Genomic DNA, 22,139 nt, shown 5'->3' on the forward strand with positions numbered 1-22,139 from the left:
TTGAGCTGAATATTTCGTTTCTTTACACCAGAGACTTACTACAGCAAGCAATATAAGAAGAAAATTTATTCATAGGATTTGTAGTGACTGTAATTGGCTGCCAAATGGATTGCAGGTATTTTACAAAATAATTGATGAAAGGAGCAGAACAGAGATCCTCAGTTGGACCTTTCCTCTCAAACCAACGGATAGCAGAGCTAGAACCTAACACAGCACATCTGTCCTGGCATTCTTCAAAAATAATTTTTTCCCAGAAATAAGGTTAATTGAAATGTATCCTTTTGCATACACCTCACAAAACACTGACAAAGGGACATATGTAGTAGAGAGCAATATAGCACAGATGACTCACATTCAAAAACCTTCCTGTGCGCCTTCTGAGGGAGTAGAAGAGATGAAATCATCCCTTTGCAGTAATTTATTAGTATACTGTCACATAAATTAGCATGTAACCTCAAGTTAGGATATTTCCTATAATTTGAGTTTAAGTTTCTTTTGAACAATTCCTACACCACTACCAAGAATCTTCATTCTGTCTTGAGCTACTACTGTACAACCTAGAAATAAAGAACAGAATGTTTCTTAGACTCAAAATTGAAAACCAAGAAGATCATGGCTTCACCTTAGGTAACATATGAATAAGAGGAAGGTGGTTAACATTGGAGTTCTTTCCTTGTGTTCATTCTTCCTTTTATAACCATGCACATCATCAGATCTCAGCTATTTAATACACTGTCAGCAGCACACAAAGCAATCTGTTTTTCACTTGGAGTAAGTTTGACCTTTTAGCATTGTGACAAAGTATCATGACATTGTGATTTGCCAGTGGTGGGATAAAATATGTGACAGCGTATCAAGAGCTAGTTATTCACTATTTCTGGTGGATTTAGGGTGATAATTTCCAAAGATATTGAATTTTTCCGCTGCATTTTGACAGAAAGTCAACTAGGAGTTGTCAGTTTTGGTTAGATGCTGTTTTAACCTTTGTGTCTGCAAACCTAAGAAAGAAAGTGAAATACAGATGATAAAAAATTATGAGGCAAGCATAAGGTCTGCTCAAATACTTGCTTATCTTCCATTTCCTTACATTTCTACTCTATATTTATATAGACAGTATCTGGAGGGGGGCTAGAGTCTTTTCGCTTCACCACTCCTTTTCATAAAGTCTGTTCAAAACTTTAGAAAATATCACAAGTAGCAAAACCAAGTTTGTCATTGAATAGCTTTGTAAGTCTGTGTAGAACCAGGATTCACTTAGAGACCTCTGAAATAGCATGGTCTATACATCATAACCACACAGTTGGCATGCTTATTCTTCCAGTGTAAAGGACCATTAGTTTGTTTTCCAAGAGACACACTATGCATCACCAGGCTCGTGAATTTATTGTCGAGATGAAGCAACAAAGATTTATAGAGTGACCAGTTGTTATTAAACATTAGGTTATAGGTACAGATAAACTAAAAGAGAACAAAAAGCAAAATATACGTACCTGTGGGGTAATGTTCATTCACTGGCCAGCTGTCAACCTGAAGTGTTGCATTGCCACCATTCCTGGTAAAGCGTACTACGTGGTATTTGCCATCATTTACAGGTGTGCTTTCCTCTTTAATAGAGATGTCCACTGTGCCAATATTGAAGACTACACCAATCTTGCCTTGTTCCTGAAAGAAGAAAAGAAACAAGTGTTTTTAAAATTGCTGCCACTTAGGAGAATGTTCTTGGCCTCTAAGTCTCTAGTGGGTAGTTCTGCCGGTAGATGGCACTGGAGAATACACAGAATTGTCATTTTGAGCTTCTCAGGACACATTTCATTGGTTCTGCTTCATTGCAAACACTTTCTTTCACACTGTTCTTTACAGCATTCACCTGAAGACAGTGAGTCATTTGTTCCCATAAAACATCACAGAAGACAGGTGAGAAACCAGGCAGCAAAAATCAGGAGATGTGGATAAAGAGTTATTTGAGCAACATCTCTACTGATTATTACTAGTCACTTGTTATATAAAATGCAGCCACTGACAGGCTGTTATCTCAACACCTGCTTTGTTCTGTTATTCTTCTTGGGAAACAAACAGTCCTCACTCCCCCAAAAAATAATTGTGGGATCCAGCAGGAAGAATGCAGTTAGAAGATGAATGGAACTCGAAGGGAGCAGAAGTGTCATTAGCTGACTTCGAAATCTGGAGGGAAGCTCCTAAGAGACAGGAGCTGCCCATCTTATTTTTCTCCATTACACAGCAAACGGTGTCTTACCAATAAAGCAGTGTTTTCCCAAAATTTTGCACCAGTCACTGACTGAAAGGGAAGAGCTGGCAAAATTTGTTATAATAGTCACAGCACTTCCTTCTGCAGGTCCCCTCAGGTGATTCCAAGTAATGACCTCATTTAATGACTTTAGGCTGCAAAATACACTCCCAGAGTATACTCTGATTAGATATATGCATTTAATATTAGTGATTTAAACAGCAACAGAAATTCTCATCACTGTACAGTTAAGAGCAATGCATGTTCAAACACTCAGTAAGGAGAGGCACAATATGCTAGTGTCAACAATTACGAAGGCATATTAAGTGCACTGCACATATCCAAAACTGGTACAGACAGGCAGAACTAAAATGTATCATATAGGAAGTCAATAAATTTGCTAACTATCCATAGTATAAAATTGAAACAACAGAGAGTAGATGGCCATCTTCTATGCAAATATATTTTCCTTGAAAAAAACCTGAGGTATAATAAAGGGTGACAGGACAATTCTGTTCCCTTACATATCTGCTTAGAGGGCAGAGGATCCCATTCTTCTGGGCTGTTACCCTAACTTTACCTCATTCACATTAGCAAATCTCAGCAATAAGAAAGAAACTTCTGCTCTTGTACTTGATGGCCACCTTGGATTCCTCTCCTGGATTTATTCCTGTCTCCTGATATTAAAAAAACCTTTTTCTGAAAGTTTCACCATGTTTCAATTTCTCAGAGGGTTCTTTCTGATTCCTTAACCTTACATTTCAAAGCTTACGCATACCAAAGTACTCATCACAAATTCCTTGTATCTTCACTACTCTTCTTTTTTGTTGACATTTTCTTCCTAACACCAAATTCCTGGTGTCAGACTAAAACATTGTTTTAGGAAAGGAAAGAAAACAATCATGTATCTGAAGAGGTCATGAACTCTGGTGGTTCAACTACTTGAAGTTTAGCACTGAAAACAGTAAGCATTTTAGTTTTTCTCTCATTAAAACAGTAAATTTTAGATTGTGCTGAATGTATGCTGGGTAGGAAGTTTTATGTGCATTCATACTGTTATTCTTTGAAGGGACTTTTCTTCAAGATAGCAATATCATCCTTCTCTTTTCACTGGACTGTGAGGTAAGTGGATTGCTGCTCCCAGCAGATGCATGAAATCAGATGCCATTTGGAAACAGCCAATGTTTCTTCTCTTACACTATCCCAAAAAATAAGTTTCAGTTAACAAAGATTTACTTCAGATAAAAACATTGCTGGCACAGCTTTACCACTTCTTTGACATATGAAGTAAGTGATCTCCCAACACTGTTTTAGTGAATCTTTTGCTGGCAACCACATAATTATCTTTACCTGCATAGCAATTACCGAAGAACATGTGATTAATTTTTCCTCAGACTCAAATAATACATAGCAACCAGGTAACCTGGCTACTGATATTGTGGTTTTGCAAGATATAAACTTACAATCAGCCTCCTGGATGACTTCTCATATTGCTTTTCAATTGCCATCAACACACCAAGTTTCTTTGACAAATTCTGGCTGCTCTAAGAAGAGTCCACCTTGGTGAAGGTATAGCATGAGTAGGTAAGATGAAGACCTGCACCTCTTCTAATGGAACAGATTAGAACCACCACCACAGAGGAGAAAGGGATTAAAAGGCATTCAGCAGAGTGAAAGCTGCATACCTTCAAGCCTACAGGCTTAATGAGGCAAAGGTAAAAACTTGCAGGTGGGGAAAATGATGGTGGGAAGTTCAATTAATCTCTGCAGAATGACAAAATATTTCTGACTTCTCCTCAGAGGAAAAGGAGATAGCACCTTTCACCATTTCCTTTCCCAGGGCTTGAAGGAAAAGACCTATTGAAAGAGCTAGTGATAAGAGGGCAAACTGGGAAAGAGATAAGATTCTGGAAGCAGAGGACTGCAAAATGCCAGTGGCCTTTAGTGTGATGGAGAGAGGGGGGAAATGAGCAAACTGGTGTGTTCCCCATCCCAAGAGGCATCTCCTCCCAGAGCCAGAGAAGACAGCCCTTCTAAAGCAGTGTAACACTCTGTGGCAATTAAGAAGAGAAAAAAAATTGTCTAAAAAAAAAATCATGGTTCTTGTGAACAATCTATTCCAGCTCTCTTCAGATCATTCTTGGGCAGAGTTCCCTGTGACTCTTTAACTCGACTTTTACAGAATCACAACTTCTGAGACTCTTATTTGGACTGAGTAGGAACTTGTCATGAAAATGGTTTTGTTCCAATTACCAGAATAAAACACAACACAATATGTCAAAGGTAGGGCTACTGAAGCCAAACTGCACACACAGACCCCAAAATACAGTTTACTTATGATTTTTTAAATCTCCAGTGAACCAGACACTATGAAAAAATTAACAATTAGTTTATGCACTCCTGGCAGAAGAAAAAAAATAAAGTAAAGCAAAACACAGAGAAAATGCTACAGCACAGAACAGGGACCATGGACACAAGGGGCAAATACTCAATTCATTTTCAACATCTCTTCAAATCCCAGGTTCTTGCACTACAATACTTCATTAAAAACAGCATTTACCAAAACCTACCTTCGTTCTAAATCTGAAAGACAAGTTCGACCATTACAGTTTAACACTTCATGATGGACATAACCTTTCATTCCTTTCCCCACACATTCAGCTGGTGGATTTTCTTTCCACATAACCAAACAAAGGTATTAACTAGACCAGTAAATATGTGACAAAGAAAGGTTTATATTTGAGCCACTACCTATAACATTTATTTTTTTGCTATAGGAAAAAAAATCATAACTATGCAGCAAGGGAAAAGGTGAGTACAGAGCCACACAGAGCAAACAAGTTACGTGCTCCAAAAGGGTTCAAGAGAATTTTAACAGAGAGTGCAACCTTTTTCCTCTCTATATTGGTACTCACTGGGTGCCCCAAAAAGTTTCTGTGAAAAGGCAACCATTAATTAATGTCTTTGAAAACTCCAAGTGACATCAAGTGCTGGCACTATGTCTTAGAAAACTGAGAACCATTTTACTTATAAATAATGAAGTGAAGTCAGCATTCAATCTATCTTACTTTTTTCTCTTCTTTCTTTAGGGCTATTTGCCAAAAAGGATTTTTAAAGTTTTTTCAAGAATTTGTCTTGTGCTGATTTATCCCATAAAATCGCTGCCCTCAAAAGCCACATTACCACTTCATTCCTTACAGTACTTGTGGAGATAAACTTCTGCCATTATGTCTCTAAGAATTTAGAAATATAATTATGATCACATAATGAAATGGTTGTAGATAAGTTAAAAGAACAAAAAAAGCACAAAGTCCTGAAAAAAAAATTGTACAAGGCTTCTCCTTGACCTTTCTACTCTACACAGACTCCTGGTCACAGTTTGTTATAGGCACAATTTCCAAACATTTGCAACATTATTAAATGACAAAGAGCTCATCTACAGCCTGGATCAGGAGATCAGCAATTTATTGCCTGCCCTGAAGCATTGGTTCACTTTGTGCACCCTTTTCTTTTAACTTACTGTAAACCAGATTCTTTATCTGTGAACGAGGAGTTATAGACACCTATATTTTCAAGCTCTACAAGCCCTGAAAATCCAGATATATTTCATTTAAACACTGATTATATACTGCCAATCCAAACATTTCAGCTCTGAGAGCAGCTATGATCTGAGAGGAACAAGTCCTAAGCTTTCCTCAGCTTCTACATTCAACCTCTTCACAACCTGTTCCTTCAAAACAAGTCTGAGGTCTGACATTTTAGCAGGTATGTTTTAACTTTTGTTTCCTTTCATTCAAAGAGAAGCAGAGCCTGTCCTGTGAGAAAATTGTCAGGCCTTTGCTTTCTCCATGCCATGCCTTTACATTTTGAAGGCATCTTTCTTTATGTAGCAGACCAGGTAGGAAGAAAGTAAAATGTGATTGGCAGTGATTTTGTAAGATGAGCAGTTCAAGAGTGTTAGAGGGTACACACACATGAACAACCACATACACACTGTGCTCTTTACTCTTAGGTTTTCTTTTTCTAAATCTAAAATTTAAATTGTCCGTATTGAAAGTACATATTTGTTCCCCGTGTTCAGAAAGCATTCTATTTCAAAAACCAAGAGAGAGAGCTCCAGGCATTAGGACAGATCCTACTCTCAGTTGCATCAATGTGAATCAATAGCAATTCTGTTGAAGAAACTCAATTCCTACTGATGGAAATGGAAGCAGAGTTTATCCCAGCATCTTCTTCTGTTGTTTTGCTTATTTTTCTGAAGCAAAATGTAAAATTAAAGGAAGCATTTATAAAACATACCTGAAATCTGACTACAATCTCAGGCTGTGTTTTCTCACAGACATTTTATTGCATAATATTTAAATAGCAACTACTGCACGTACTGCCTCCTCCTCCCACCCTGGCTGGTTCCAGCATGGCTAGACATCAGCCCAAACCTGGCAGACAATACTCCTGGTTACTCTGTCTTGCAGATCACTGCTGATTTTGCTGCTCTCTCATTTGAAATTGATACAACCTCTTTTAGTAATACAACAAGCCATTTCACACTGTAGGAATGGTTAGTAAACTTCCCCTCTCTCCCAAAATGCCACACAGATACACTTCAACCACCCTCTAAACTCAGTAAAATTGCTTTGTTTTGTTATAACCCTGAGAACTGCTCTTCCTGGAATGGCTGTCTTCCGCTTAGGCTCCTACCCTTGCAGTCTATGTTTTTAAAAGAGATTGAACTTTTATTTCTTCCTCTTTGTTTTCACTTCTTTTTTTTTAGACTTTCTTTGCTTGATTTCCTTCGGGGTTTTGTTTGCCTTGTTGTTTTTTTTATTTTTGCCCTGCCATTTTTGATTCTGAATGTTAGTCCCTCTGAAGGATTGCTCCCTCTCTGTGGTTTAGGAGGCTTTGCAGAACTGTGTTAAATGTTGCGAGTTATCCAGGAGAACCGAAGGTATAGATGCATATTCCACAGAGGACACCCATTTTTTACTACAACTACAAATCACTGGATGTGAACTTTCACTGTAAACAGAAACTCAGAAAGTTCTTGCTGATTAGAAAGGCAGTAAAAACCAGCACTGTCCTTAGAGGCCTTTCTGGGCTGCAGCTAGAACTGAACGCATGGCTGGACAGATCTTGCTGGGACACGAGTGCCAATGGGTTTTAGAAGGGCAAGTATTAGAACCTGTATTCAGCACAGAGTGTAAACATAAGGCAGTTAGTTCTACTCTCCTCTGGCTGGCCATATTCTGGCTGTTTTTAATATCACTGAGAGGTAAGTCTGAAATCAGGACTCAATATGTAAAAAACTCCGGGCCTGGGTAAAGGGAGAGCTTACTTGTCGGATCTCAGGATCTCAGTCCTGAGGTGCCGGGCCACCGAGACCACCCTTGGGGGGCTTGGGAGTCCTGGAATGTTGCCAGAAGTGTCTGGTGGCAGGACTTTGACCCTACACAGGAGACGACAAGGATGAGGGCTTCACCGGGGTGAATGGCGAAGAGATTAGTTAATTAGAGGGTGAGACACAGGGTTTAGGATTTATGTACAGGGGGGTTTAGAGAAGTAAGATGGAGGAATTGGGGTGTGTCCTGTCCTTCTTCTTCTTCTTCTTCTCCTCCATCTTCTTTGGTGATGGTGGCACTTTTGGATTGGTTATTACTGAAAGTGCACCGGGTAATAAGAATAAATGGTATTGGGGAAAAATGATAAATATTGTACATGTAACAATGGGTATAAAGATAGGTGCCTGCCCGGAGGGCGGCACAGTGTGCTCATGGCTGACTGCTGAGCAGATCTCTGTTGGGCTGAAAGAACATCTTTTAGATAAACAATTAATAAACATAAAAACCGAAAGAAGAACTGAAGCCTCTTCTCGTCCTTCGATACGCGGGCTGTCCCAAGGCCACTCCGGGCCTTTCCAGGCCCATCAAACAGCCGAAAACCCGACACTTACTGAATGAAGTCTGCCTTTATCCAACAGCGACAGCAGGGGAAGAACACTCAAGAATCAGTATTGCCACCCTGGCAAATATGATAATCAACAAAACCAGCAAATGCTCTGAGAGAAATGACACATATTGAAGCTCACCTGACCTGGAAGTTTTTTGATCAGGGTGCCAACACCTTACAGTTATCTTGAAACAAGGAAAAATGTTAAGGGGAAAGGAAACACACAGGTTAGGTAATTTTGTTTGATTTTTAAGGGCTGTTATAAGGAGCAGTAGGTAATTTTTTGTTATATACTGTTATTGTTTCTTTAAGGTGCTCAACCAGATCTACTCAATGCCAGTTAAAACCTATTTATCAGAAAGAATCACACACAGAGAGAGGATAAATATATATAGAAATTATTACCCTTTGGGGGCATGGTTTTTAAAAGAAGCATTTCTCAGCAATACATAATTTATAAGGCTAAAAAGGACAATTGTTATAATCTAATCTCCTCTAAAATTTTATAGGAGATCATTTATCTTGTCTAAATTGATTCTTTTTTAAACTACAGAATATATTTTAGAGCAACATTTATGATTTTCAGCTGAGGAAAGAAGGCTTAGATTCATTACAGTTGCTACTTTGATGAGATTGGCATAGTGTTGAACACGGTCAAAAAGGAAAGTGAAATTCAAGAAATATAATGAAAAAGAACAGTGTACAAAAGGAAAACCTCTATTATAAGTTAAAGGTGGACCGTTGACTTAAATTCTTGAACCCAGTACACAGATCTTTATAGACCCTCACAAAAAGGAAAAGAGGAGATATAAAAGGCTCCAAAAAGTGGTACACTTGAAACTGTGTATAGTCACGAAGCAATGATTCAGCAATAGCTCTTTTTAACTCAAAGAACTACAAATACCTAACAAAAACATTTGACAATTATGTTTAAGCAAAAAAAAAAGTACCAAATTCATGGGAAGAATCAAGAGCCATTGAATACAGCAATATGAATATAACCTGCTCAGCTCCTCCTGAAAGCAGATCATTACTTTTTAACTGTTACTGCCTATAGTACTGAAATGCCACCTAGCATCATACTGCCACAAATGACATTTAAGTCTGTGATCAAGCCAAAATTTTCTTGAATGTTGTCACTGATTCTTGCTCATTTTAAGAAGTGAAGAAAAAATTAAATTGGGAAATATTAATGAAAATCTAATCTTTTCCATTGAAGGTTTAAGAAAGGTAAGTTAGATAAACATCAGTCACGACCATGCACAATGCCTTTAGTCCATCCTCAGAGCAAAAAAAAAAGAGCAAAAGACTTAAGATTCCAGTTTCATCTTTCCTTGACTGCAAACTCTCTTCTCAGTTTTACCGGGCATAAGAGAAAACCACTCAGCTCTCTGAGTTTCTTGCTTAAAACCAGGTTTTCCAATCTTTAATTTAAACTTCCCCATGGCCCTGAAACTCCTTCAGTTTACTTGTACCTTTCTTTCAAGTGGAGACACCAGAAATTTTAAACTTCAGTTTACAGAAACTACACAATCTTACCATGGGGGCTCACATTTGAGGCTTATTCACCATTACGAACAGTTAAATTCAGGAGTGCTCTCTGGGAATGTTTCTTGTATTGAAAGATGATCTCTACTCTTTGGTTGAAGACACATTACATTATTTGGCTAAAGTAAAATTTATACCAGTTTCCTTGCTAAGGCTTTAACAAATTTTCCAAACTCTCCTTCATTTTTTGCCAGTTGAAAGTTTACGTGGGACACAGATGATAATATAGTACTTTTTCAATGGCCCTTACGACAAGAAATTGTAGCACAGCAATACACTGCTACTTAAGTACATCTTACTCCTGGCTCCTGGTCTTGAACTTTTTTTTATCAAACACCTTTGCAGTATTACAGAAATAGATTTACCAGTGGGATATGAAATTGCCATTCTCTTGGTTTAATTTTACCTATTCTCCTCGTCTCCCTGCATCTGTCTTTCAACTTTGCCTTTTGTCTAATAAAAGTTTATTTTATAAACAAAACTACCCTGAAGACAACAACAACAACCAAAAAAAAAAAAAAACCAAAACAAAAAAACCCCAAGAAGCTCAATTCTGTGACAGTTCTACCAGGCTCAGGAGTGGCTCATTATGTACAACAACACACACAAGATATTTTCACAAGATATTTCTTTTCAAGAAAAGATATGAAATGTAGAAGCTGCTTGTTTATTTCAACCTGCATCAAATAAGAGCTTTACGCATCACTGAAGCAGTTTAGGTAACATTAATACATAATATCAGCAGAACTACACTTAGGAATTAATTTTACACACAAAGCTTACATATTTCATGTAAGGTGATACCATTAGTACAGACTGAGACCTTTAAATTTGAACTCACTCACAGAGGTAATCAAGATTAGTTAGATAGAGTACAGGGTTGAAAGAAAAGGTTTTTGCTTTTACTTCTGGTCTGCTGTACCTTGAAAAAGCCACTTTAATTTCTCTCTCTCCAGTTTGCCTTTTTATAATGTGAAGCCACATTATCAAAAGGCTTATCAAACAGTATATGTGTATGTGGAGCTGTGGTATCCAGTGGGGCCTCCAGATGTTGTTGCAGTACAGTTAATTAATATCAAGCAGGGTATCCTGCTTTACATTATCATAATTACCATGATGAGGCTTGTACTAAGCTTACCCTAAACCCATTTCCTCAAAATCTGGGGAGTGCTGTGGCATATCTAGTTGCTCTTGTATCTGACACCTGCCAAGCCCAGTAATCAGTGGTATTCAGCAGTCTTAAAAGGGAAGCTTCCTTCTGTGCCATTCAGTGCCTAGGATGCAGTGCTCAATTAAATCTTTATTCCTGTTACCTGGGACAGCACCAGCACACTGCCAGCCAATTAACAGGCAGTAAAATGTTTCAAGAAACACATGCAGGTGTGTTTAGGCCACACAATTTCCAAAAAACAATTGTTATTACACAGCTGGTGAAACTCCAGCTACGAGGCTGCTAAACCCCAGTCATTTAGAGATATCATACTGCAGAAATTAGCAGCATGCTGAAAAGGGGAATATCCTAGGGAAACAGAATGCAAAACAGATTAAAGAGGTGATACCTGTCTATTGGTTCACTAGCAAATACATTATTCAGATGACTAATTTGTTCTCACAGACTAAAATACATATCATAAAAATACGCCCTATCTGATGGTGTGAACTCCAACTATAATTAGGATTAAAAATTCTGACAGTGCCTTCTGAAAATATAAACAGTATATCCTGAAAAGTTTTGAGAAATTATACCTTGTAGATATGATTCTGCACTAGGTCAGAAACAGGAACCATTTTGAATGTTGACACAAGCTTCAATTTTCCCAGAGAAGACAACCAATGCATATTGTGTGCTGCCTTTTTAACTTGAAATATGCTTAAGCTGTTGCACTCTTCCAGAATTATAGAAGTTCACGGATTAAAAGTAGGCCTTTACCTAAGAGCTGCTCTACAACTCACTTTTCAGACAAAAACATGACCATCTGCTAAAATGTCACATCCACTCAATAAAGAATGACTGCAGTAGGAAGTCACATTTTAGTAGGGCACAAGAACAAGGAGCTTGCTCCAAAGCAGAGATTTTCCAGGAGAAAATACGCCCATCCATCTCATAACATCTCCCCAGGAGCTTCAATCCACTGCATAACATTGCCAACAATTTGTGCTGGCAGAAGCTAAAGTGGCCGTCACACTCCAGTGGTCTGAACCTTGCTGGACACCAGACACTCACCAAAGCCTCTCTATCACTCCTACAGTTCAGCAGGACAAGAAGAAATAAAATGAAAGGCTCATGAGTTAAGGGCAGGGAGAGATCACTCATGAGTTGCTGTCACCATCAAAACAGTCTCAGCTTAGGGAAATTAGTTTAATTTATTACCTACCAAATCAGAGTAGGGTAATGAGAAATTAATCTTTAAAACACCTTCTCTTTTGGTTCTCTCTTCTTTCAGGCCCTAACTTTACTCTTGAACTCTCTACCCTCTCCCTGCTGCCTGCAGCACCATGGGCTTCACCATGGGCTCCATCCCACTGCCATTGTTCCTGCTCAGCAACTTTTTCCCCCTTTTTAACTATGTTTTCACAGAAGTTATACCACTGTCATGGATGGCCTTGGCCCCCAGCAGGTCCTAGTCATGGAGTTTGCTGGCACTGGCTCTGTCAGACATGGGGGAAGCTCCTGACAGCTTCTTACAGAAGACATCAAAACCCTGCCATGCAAACCCAATACATACACAAAATATGAAGTTAAAGATCTGATACTTACAGGCCACGTGGAATAAACTATGTACCTTAACTACTACACCTTCTTATCAAAAGCATGGGTACAATTGTGAGATGTCAGTAAGCTGAAGGCACAGAATATATTATTCAGTAACAGCAACCAGAGCTGTCTGTCTCAACCCATAACCAAGAGAAAAGTGAGCATTTGTCAAGAAGATGGCATTAAAAAAGAACACTGTGTTCTGACAGGAAAGGTGATCACAAATACCAACTTGCCACCATCAAATTAACCCAAGTGCAATAGCTGTAGAAGTGCAAGGGGTTAAGAGGCTTTGGACAGATTTACTCTATTTAAACTTGGTTTTGCCTAGAGTATATTTTTTGCAAACTCTCTTCTCTTAATCATAAATAATATCCTAGAGTTTCAGAGTGGTCCAAAAATAGGTATTTACATGTATTATATGACTAAGCACTATATACTACTGCATTTTCCTTTTTTAATGTTTTCTTTACAGAATTTTAGTAGAACATAATTCTAATAGAATTTAATGCATCCAGGGCCTACGTTCTATGTTCCTTTTGTAATCTATGAAAAGATTCCATAAACTGTGTAATATCAACAGCCTACTGTAACCAAAGTAGTCTTCTTTACAAAACAAGCACGAAGTTTGAACTAAGGTTCATTAGGTCTCTCCAATCCAACAAGAAAAATAAGGAAATGTGAGGTTTTGCAAACACAAACAGTACCTAGATTCAATAACAACTTATTTCTAGTTTTTCAAAGCTTGTTTTCTTAAAATGGTAGATTTCTGTCATATAATGTGGCTTTTGAGATGTGGCTGGAAGGCCTTCCTAATCCTGAATCAAAGAGGTTTCCTAAGATTTTTAATGGAAGTAGTACATTAAAAATACATGAACATTCCAGTATAAGAAACCTATATTTCTAATGAAAATACTCTAATTACTCAAAATGATTTAATACTCTACAGATGGTATGTCAGAACAGTGATAGATAAGAAACAGTGGAATATTAGACAGAGATGGAAAAAGAAAAGAGGAGAACAGTGGTTTGAAGACACAGTGCACAAAGGAAGCCATCAGTAGCATTTGGAGCATGCTGGAAAGCAGAGACAAGATAAATGACCCAACAAAATTTTGCAGGAACAAGAAGTTACAGGAAAAGAACAAATAACGGAAATGTACTTTCATTCTTAAAACACTACCTAGCAATTTACATTACCATAACTTTGCTACCAAGGAATACTTCAAACACCCATGTTTTACATACACATAGGATGCAATAACTACTACATAGGTCAAAAGGCTGCATCTGAAACTTGTTGGAAAAAGGTCGTCACATCAAGACTGACTTTTCCTACAATGATGAGAATTTTATTAAATCAAACTAGGCAGCTGGGAAAAAAATACAACTTTGCTATTTGCATATTTATTTTGTGTTGTCTAATTTGCTTATTTTTTGGCAAAGGGGTACCAGCTGAGCCCCTTGCCAAGTTTGTACTATGTTAGTTAACACAGAACTGCTGATGTCAAATTGAAACTTGATAATTTGGAATGGATGTCACCAAAAAAGCTGAAGTACTTCCAGTACTGATTTTTTTTTTTTTGCACAGTAGGTGTGCAAAAGAGTAGTGAGTAAGGAAAAGGCTAATGTCACAATTTCAGCTTCCATACTTCTTCCTGATAGCTTCTCTGTACTTTCTAGGAAAAATGTTATGAGATGTAAAAGGACAGCCAACGTAGCAAAGGAAACTCCTGTTTTAGGACTGTGCTGAGATCCTAATCCTTGTGTAACACCAACAGTGCTTGGAGGATGAGTGTCCTCTAGGTTCTACAACACTTTGAAATCTGTAGGAGAGAAACACAAAAGAACTTAGCATATGGATGCATTCCATTAGTCAGCCTCCCTTGTCCCTGTGGCCACTCACTTATTCAAATTAGCTTCCATGGGAAGAAGATATGTTTCATCAGGCCCGCATGAAGGGACAAAGACTCCCTTTAGAGACACCCTTTATTGAGAAATCAGTTTAGCTACCATTAGGAACACTGAGGTTAAAGGAATCTCGAGGTATGGGAGGTAATACCAGTACAAAAACAGCCCTAACACGTCCATTCCTTGATCAAAGAATAATTTTTATGAATAAAATGGAGCAGCCAAAGGAATCTAGAGATACAAGACTGTTGTGATTTAGACTATACAGTTTATGCTTACATACTGGAAGAAAAAGTTTTCTTGCTTTCGTCCAGCACTTTGCGATTTAGCAACACTCAGTAAATATTACCCTAGTGCAAGAACAGAGTTCCTCTGTTCATTCATTATTTTGTCAGCAGGCTGCTGAAATTATTAGGTCAAACTCTGACATTTCTACTCAGGAGAAAGCCCTACAGAGGACCCAGATCTGAAAAAGGATTCAGTTTGATACTGTACATTCAGCACAAAATAACATAGCCTTTAAAAATCAAATCTAAAGACCTGCCACTTTGTTTAGGGGAATAAGAGTAAGATGGGCCTTATCTTTTTGCAATGATATGACCACAGCCCCAGCTCTGCATATTTTCTCCTTCCTAGACAATTTAGCCATCTGACAAGTTGATTGGGAGAGACAACTTGCAACAGGCTGATCTTGTCAAATACAAACTGAAGGAGCAATAAGGGCGATGGATGTCTGTGGCCAACTGCTATGGTTGTTGTCTGCGTCTTCAGGCAGATGGAGGACAGCACTGGCAGCATATGGCACAGGAGTTTGGGCTTGGAAGGCAGATACAGCAGACCCCTGATAAAAGGAATTAAACCCAAAGCAGCATGGTGGCTAGCAAGCCAGTCTGACAGACTAAAGTGTTGATCACCTTCCTCATTTCTGCACCTCTACACCTCTTACTCAGTTCTATAGGCTCCCACCTGCATTCCTAGAGCTGGCCTTTTAGCTCTGCCTGCAGAGAGGGAGTCAAGAAGCCTTACTGGAGATGGGCTAGTGTCAACACTAATTTTGGCAGATGCAGCCAGGCAGCAGTGGTCAGTTGGTGAACCTGGCCTCAAACACTTCCAGGGATGGGGCAGCCACCATTTCATTAGGCAACCTGTTCCAGTCCCTCACTACCCTCATAGTATGTAATTACATACTAATCAGAAATTATACAGTATTTTAAACAGAGCCATTTATTATAAGAACATGGGCTTTCACAAGAGAAAAAAAAAAGCTCCCAAGGTCCTATACACTGTCAAGATTCAAAAGATTATTTTGCAAATTGGTGGACAACGCTAGTGACACAGTCTTGCCAGGCTATAAAGAAAGTACCAACAAAACAAAGCAGACAGTATATGTATGCATGTGTGGACACTTCAAGAACAACAAATAAAGGAATGCTGGCATGGATTCTCTGTGTTTGTAGCTACCATGTGTTCTATATTTAGTCATATTACACTTAGAAGATGAGAAAATACAACAAAATAGCATGTATCTGCTTTTTGCAGAAAAAGATATGGTCCTGCTTTTGCAAAAGAGATGATCCTGTTCATCTCCTTGGAGTCCCACTGCTCCTCTGAATAAATATCACTATCCTCAAATTGCTTTCTACTTCATTACAATATTAATAATCAAAGACTGTCCTTCAGAAAATGGATATAGTTGTTTTGGAATAAGTAATATGAAATTTATGCTGATCCACCAAACACCATTCATGCTCTTGTAGCAAAGAAGAATTAAGTACACGACATAAGTGAAAGAAGCTCCCGGGAATTCATGCAACACCAGCCTGCATGCAAAGATAGCCTACACTAACACTTAAAAGGACGGATAAAACAAACAGATTGCAGTTCTGTATCATAAAATCACGATGGTCTTTTTTCACACCAGAATACAAGTTAACCTAATTACAGTCTCCCTAAATAGATGGGTACAAATAGCAGCCTTAATGTTCAGCAGATTCCTGCATCAGGGTTCTGAAACTTTCAGAAGAGTTTGTACAGCTTCTCCTTAATGAGCCTCAAACAGTAGCAGAACTGTCCCAGTGTGGGAAAAGAGATCATCAGTGAATGGTCAGAATACATCAGGGAGAGCAGCAACTTGTCCAATATCTCAGGTTTATTAAAAAAAAAGCATCAAAAATTTTAAAAATTCCACCCTATGATGGCTTTTAAACTTCTCAGATTTTCCATAACAATAGAATTACAATGGTTTTATTTAATTACCAAAATTTTGTTAGAATTATAATTTCTAGATGTATTACTCATTCTTACATTTGGTCTGTATTTTCATCCTCCCTTTTCCTTTGAACAAAAAAAAAGAAACAGAAAAGATGACAAAATGAGATAAAGAAGAAGTCTTCTTACCATTTATAAGCCTAAACTTCAGATATTTATTTTATCTGAAGACACAATTTTCTAATACAAACAGCAATATTATCTTCACTGGGAGGCATTCAAACTCTAAAAATGTGTCCAGTTAAAATCTTGCTTTATAACATTTGTAATTTATTTTTATCTTTCCTAGACAAAGAAATATGTGGGTTTCTCAAATTGAAATTACATGCAGAGCATAACCACTTCAAACTGGTAGCTTGTGAGGCCCACTATTACCTTCAAAAAGGCACATCATAATCTTCTGATTTTGTGTACTACATTTATTCTGTGTGGTCGTTGCTCTTGCTAAAGAGGCTGGCCTTGCTGAAGCTTCCTGCCAAACTTTGGGAAGCATTATCTCAAGGGAACAATAAGAAGAATTACTATCAAGGGAGATAATACTGCAGTCCTTTTATTAAGGACTCTTGACATTGAAGCATGCACTACGTGGTGGCAAGGGAAAGTTTGTTTAATATAATTTCCTCACACAAAGTTTTTTGAAACTTATAGTGGTCTGGTGCTTTTTAAAATGTAATTATCAATTCATTTTTATCATGATTCACTTTCTTCTTTCAGGTGACTACATCTCAGATTGTTTGGGGGTGATTTTGCTTTTAATGTTGCATATTAAACAAAGATACAACCCTAAAGTAATTAGGGCTGAGTATCACAGTCAGGGGTTAACAACCTTATAACCTTCAAGGTGGCACTGGAGACAGCCATCTCCCTCAGCCTTCAGGGCTACATTTCCTTCTTTATTCGTGAAACCATGTAGGTGGTTTCAAGAAGAAAAAAGAACATGAAAGCCTTGCCATCTTTTCTAGCAAACACTTCTCCAACAGGATGATCTGAAATGGGAAGGAAGCATGAAAGAGGCTTTATTGTTTTTGTGAGAAAGGTTAATAGCAAGAGCTGCCTTTAAGAAAGAAAATAATAGAAAAGAAAAAGGTGAGGGAAATGAGGAAAACCCAGCAGCTATGTCTCAATTTTGATCAAAGCCATAGAGAAGGAGCTGTGCTGAGTGTCTCCCCATTTTCCCGGGGGATAACTTTATAGACATGCAAGATATAATACTTAGTCTCTTTTCTTTTTATAACATCCAACTACATGCAACAAACAGCAATGAAAACTCCCTATGTGCCATCCTCACTAATCAATGGCACCATCTGAGAGGACTCCAAGAAAAGGAGTGAGACTCAAACCCTACAAAACTTTCTCTTTTCAGGTTTTCAGGAAAGATGGACAGAAAGGAGTTCTAAATTATTCTGGATGCATACTAAAACCTGACTTTTTTTAGGATTTGCAATTTTTCCAACACTATCAGTTGGGCTGAGACTCCAGCTCGTTTGCTGTAGACTACCAAATAGTTACAGAAGATTTGGCATCTACTTTTATTACCTGTGTGGATTGAGATCAACTGCTAACTAGAAATTAAGGGCATTGTTTAATCCTGGCAGCATTCCTTAGACTTCAGTGTTGCTTATCTAGAAATACATTTGGCTTGAAAACTGTTTCTTTAAATTGATCCTCTGAGTCTTCTTAACCCTGTTAGCAGTGGGGGATTGGGCATTCTGCATTATTTTCTGAGATTTGCCTGTGGTTTATTTGCAAAAGCTACTTTTCTATCATTGCACTGACAGACAAATGGAACCCGCACTTAACCATGCCACATTTGCTAGCTGAACACAAATCAAAGATTTCCACTCTTCATTGTCGAAAAGATGAACTATTTTCTGTCCAACTCAAACAGCCCCACTATATCCAGATCAGTCGCTTTCCAGAAACAATGTAAGCCACAATAGCAGGTCCTGACCACTAACGTCTCAGAACATTTCCCTCTTTTGACTAGGGGTTTATGTGTACTTTTCTTGCTGTGACAAGCAATTTTGAAAACACTCTGAAGTTCCATTTGTGTACGTCACTTACAAGTTATAGTGCTTTTTGTCTTGTATACTGGGGTTGGAACAAGGATATGAATTGCTCCTTCCTGAAGAGGAACTCATAAAACTATGAGAAGGAAAAAATGGGAGAAATTAAGCAGGAAGCAGACCCACAAAAGCATCAACACTGTGTACCAAAATACTACTGCTAGCACAGATCAGTGTCTCTACTGCATGTCTGAGACAGCTGAAAAAGAGAACTGATGCAATGACTCATGTCACTAAAGGTACAGGGCTTGTGATCAGAGCTGAGTTTCCTGGATTCTTAAATCAGCAACTTTCTTAAATGCTGAATTAAAGACGTTTTAGATAGTATTTGAAAGTTACAGCTGGTTACATTTGAGCACACTGACCTTAACAATGTTACATTAAATATTTTCTTTTTAATTAAGGTAATAGCTGAGCTCTGAAGATGGGTAATGATTTTCACTTTGTTAATTTTACTGTTAAATGGAAAGCAAGACATAGAAACAGATTAGCAGAGCAGCCTGACAGAAAGGCCCTTTCAGCTAGCCTGAGCTGTGAGGATGCTTGCAGGGCAGAGGCAGCAGCGTCAGGGCCAGGCAGGCTGTGTGTGCAGGAGCCCTGAGCTCAGGATGGCTCAGCACCCCCAGATCCACACGCAGCTCCGTGGAGCAGCCAGCACTCAGCGCGCTGGCTGCTGGCCTCACATCACCCTTAAAGTTCTGCACAGATACAGGGGAACCCCTTTCCCCATCAGCACAAGGGCAGTTCTGCAAGCTCCTCTTCTGTTGGCTGCTGGAGTTTTAACACTGGGTGTCCTTCCAGCATGATAAAGGGAAAATTTATGTGTGCCAGCAATAACTTAGGCAGCAAATGACCTGCTTGGGTAACTGAAGTTCAACCAGATTGCAACATGATACAATGCTGTTATCATGTAACATAATCCTACAGTTTCAAGAGGATTACTTAGATTTGAATTAGAAATTAAAATTACTTGTGCTATACAGAGACTTTTATAATAGGAAAGTCTCAAAAAACTCAAAGTCCTTCAAACTAGGAGAGCTGAAAAAAGTGCAAGTATGAGATATACAAAATAATGCACGAAACTGAGAAGTCAAGCACTTTGATTCATCTTTTGTGATTAACTGATAATTAATATAACTATTTTATCCATTTCTTTTCTTTTTTAAGACACACACTAGTTCAAAATCTAGGCACATATTTTCTATAAAATATTTTTGAGAACATTTCATTAGGAGTTAACATTCAGAGAGATAACAAAAATTTCTAAGGATGTAATTTTTAAGGATGCAATTTTCTTTTCAAGAAATCAAGAATAAAGACTCTTGTACTCCAGAATATAAAACGAACTGATAGTGCTTAGACAAAAAACTTTTCTAAGAGCCCAAACCAGGAACTGCTTCTTCTCCTTCTGTTGGTTTTGCTTGGTAAAATTTACTGGCCAAGACATTCCCATCTGGAACACATCAATAATTCTTCGGTGTTCAAAATTATCATTCCGAATATAGGAGCTTTTAAAAGTTTTTGTCATGGATTTGGGTCCTGTTTCCACAAGCAATAAATGTTTCATTTGTTTATTCAAAATTAGGCCCACTCATCTAATATATGATGAAAAAAGGTCCTTTACCCTTCATAATTACAATACAAAAGAAAAGTGTTAAGCCTTAAGACAAGTAAACAGCTTTCATCATGCTTTCTTTTTAAAATTATCACATTTTTCTTGCTCACAGGATTTATTACAGAGTAAGGGAAGATTCTCATTGGATCCATTCTGAAAACACCAGTAGCACATCACTGCTCACCAGGTAAAGAAGGACAGCTGGCGGAGCATTTAGTCCAGTGACTGGAAAATAACAAGTCATTTGTTTTTGTGAGGAAAGTCATGGTTTAATGAATCAATAGGAGAGCTTCATGTCAGAAGATCTTAATCCTATCCCTTATGTTAGAAGGGACTTGCTGTGTAACTTGCAATCATAATGGCAATTTTCCCCCTCTTTCTTTTTTTCAAATGAGCACATCATTTTTATTAAGTGGGTACATAGATCCCAGAATTGAAGAGGTCTCGACAAATGCAAACCTCTCCCAACAATTGTCTGACCTTTTCCTGAGATATTTACAGATTTGTCTGCACATTGAACAGTTGCTGATAGCAGGCTGGCTTGTTTCAGTGCACAGCCCACCCCTCCTGTCTGCAGCTGCTCTCAGGGGACACATGTAATCATCACATTTGTCACGATGGCAATGGTGATAATGATACCGTGTGCACTAATGAAAGGCAAGTACATATTTCACTTTCTGTGAGGGTTGGTGCTTGGGCAACACTGCCTGCCAACTGTCTCTGTCCACAGCACAACCTGTAATTTAGTTAACAAAATGAGCCATTTCAGAGATCAGTCATTATCCTGCCTGTCTTTATCCATTTACTGTTGCTACCAGTGATAAACATAGTAGGCCTTACAAACAAGGCCTTTAGGGCTGGAAAGGATGCAAAAATAATACTAGAAAAAAATATACAACTCTTACCCAATCTGATCTGCCAAGTCAGATCTTTTAACCAGAGTCCTGGAACTTCTGCTTCTTCTCATCTCTAAAGTTAAGCAAAACTGTTTAGGACACACATGTCTCAATTTTTGCATCTTCACTTCCAGCTTCCTTGATACTTTAAAGGTTTTTGTGTGGTAGCTGTGGTCTGACAAGAAATTCTCTCTAAAATTTCTTCCTGCTTTATGTCCACTATGGGTTTTAAAACCCAGATAAATTCTATGGTTCAGTTAGTCTCCTAGCCAAATAAACTTCTAAGGGTCAAACAGCTTCAGTGGCCATAAAGAAACAATGCTTTTCACTTGATGTTTTACTTCCCATTTCCATGAAATTTGATGAAAGAATTCAGAATATTTTGTTGATTTACTTTTCCCCTCTATTGATGGAACAGGTATATCCACACACCTCTCCTAATCAGTAGTGGGACCACTGCTTATAATTCAGCATTACTCAAGAGCTGAGTGAAATTCTGAGAATAAGTCATTCTACATCATGATCTACAACTTCAAGGTCTCACTCATTTTCCCCTCAGTATTTAGTTAACATTTGGTACTGCATCGTCCCTTAATTCACTTGCCACTTACTCCACTCCTGTATCCCCATCAAAAAAACCAGAGACCTTGTATCTTAGAAAATTGCAAGGATTTCTACATCACAACAAGTGGGAAGAAGGATTTGGTTTAGCCTTGAGGGCTTCAGAGCACTGTCAGAAGAGCCCTAATTCATTTTTTGAGAAGCCACTCAAGTCTCCCACTGTCAGTGCTGATGAGGGGCATGCACACTCCCTGCTCTTTGAATGCAATCAACTTAGGTCTTAATGACTCTCCAGATGATTTAAAATGTCTAGAGCCATAACCTAATCACA

The 22,139-nt window shown here is 38.2% G+C and overlaps 1 protein-coding gene across 22 annotated transcripts in view; it reads right to left on the reverse strand.

Annotated features, from left to right (window-relative positions):
* NRXN3 (neurexin 3) overlaps positions 1-22,139 on the reverse strand; it is a 970,824-nt gene that overhangs the window by 135,569 nt on the left and 813,116 nt on the right. For all 22 annotated transcript variants that reach the window (XM_074542546.1, XM_074542536.1, XM_074542544.1 and 19 more), the window contains one exon: positions 1,491-1,662. In XM_074542546.1, the coding sequence (XP_074398647.1) occupies positions 1,491-1,662 (172 nt within the window). The remainder of the gene's footprint in view (positions 1-1,490; positions 1,663-22,139) is intronic.

The sequence above is a fragment of the Zonotrichia albicollis genome, chromosome 6 (genome assembly GCF_047830755.1).
Source record: "Zonotrichia albicollis isolate bZonAlb1 chromosome 6, bZonAlb1.hap1, whole genome shotgun sequence".
NCBI classification, from domain to species: Eukaryota; Metazoa; Chordata; class Aves; order Passeriformes; family Passerellidae; genus Zonotrichia; species Zonotrichia albicollis.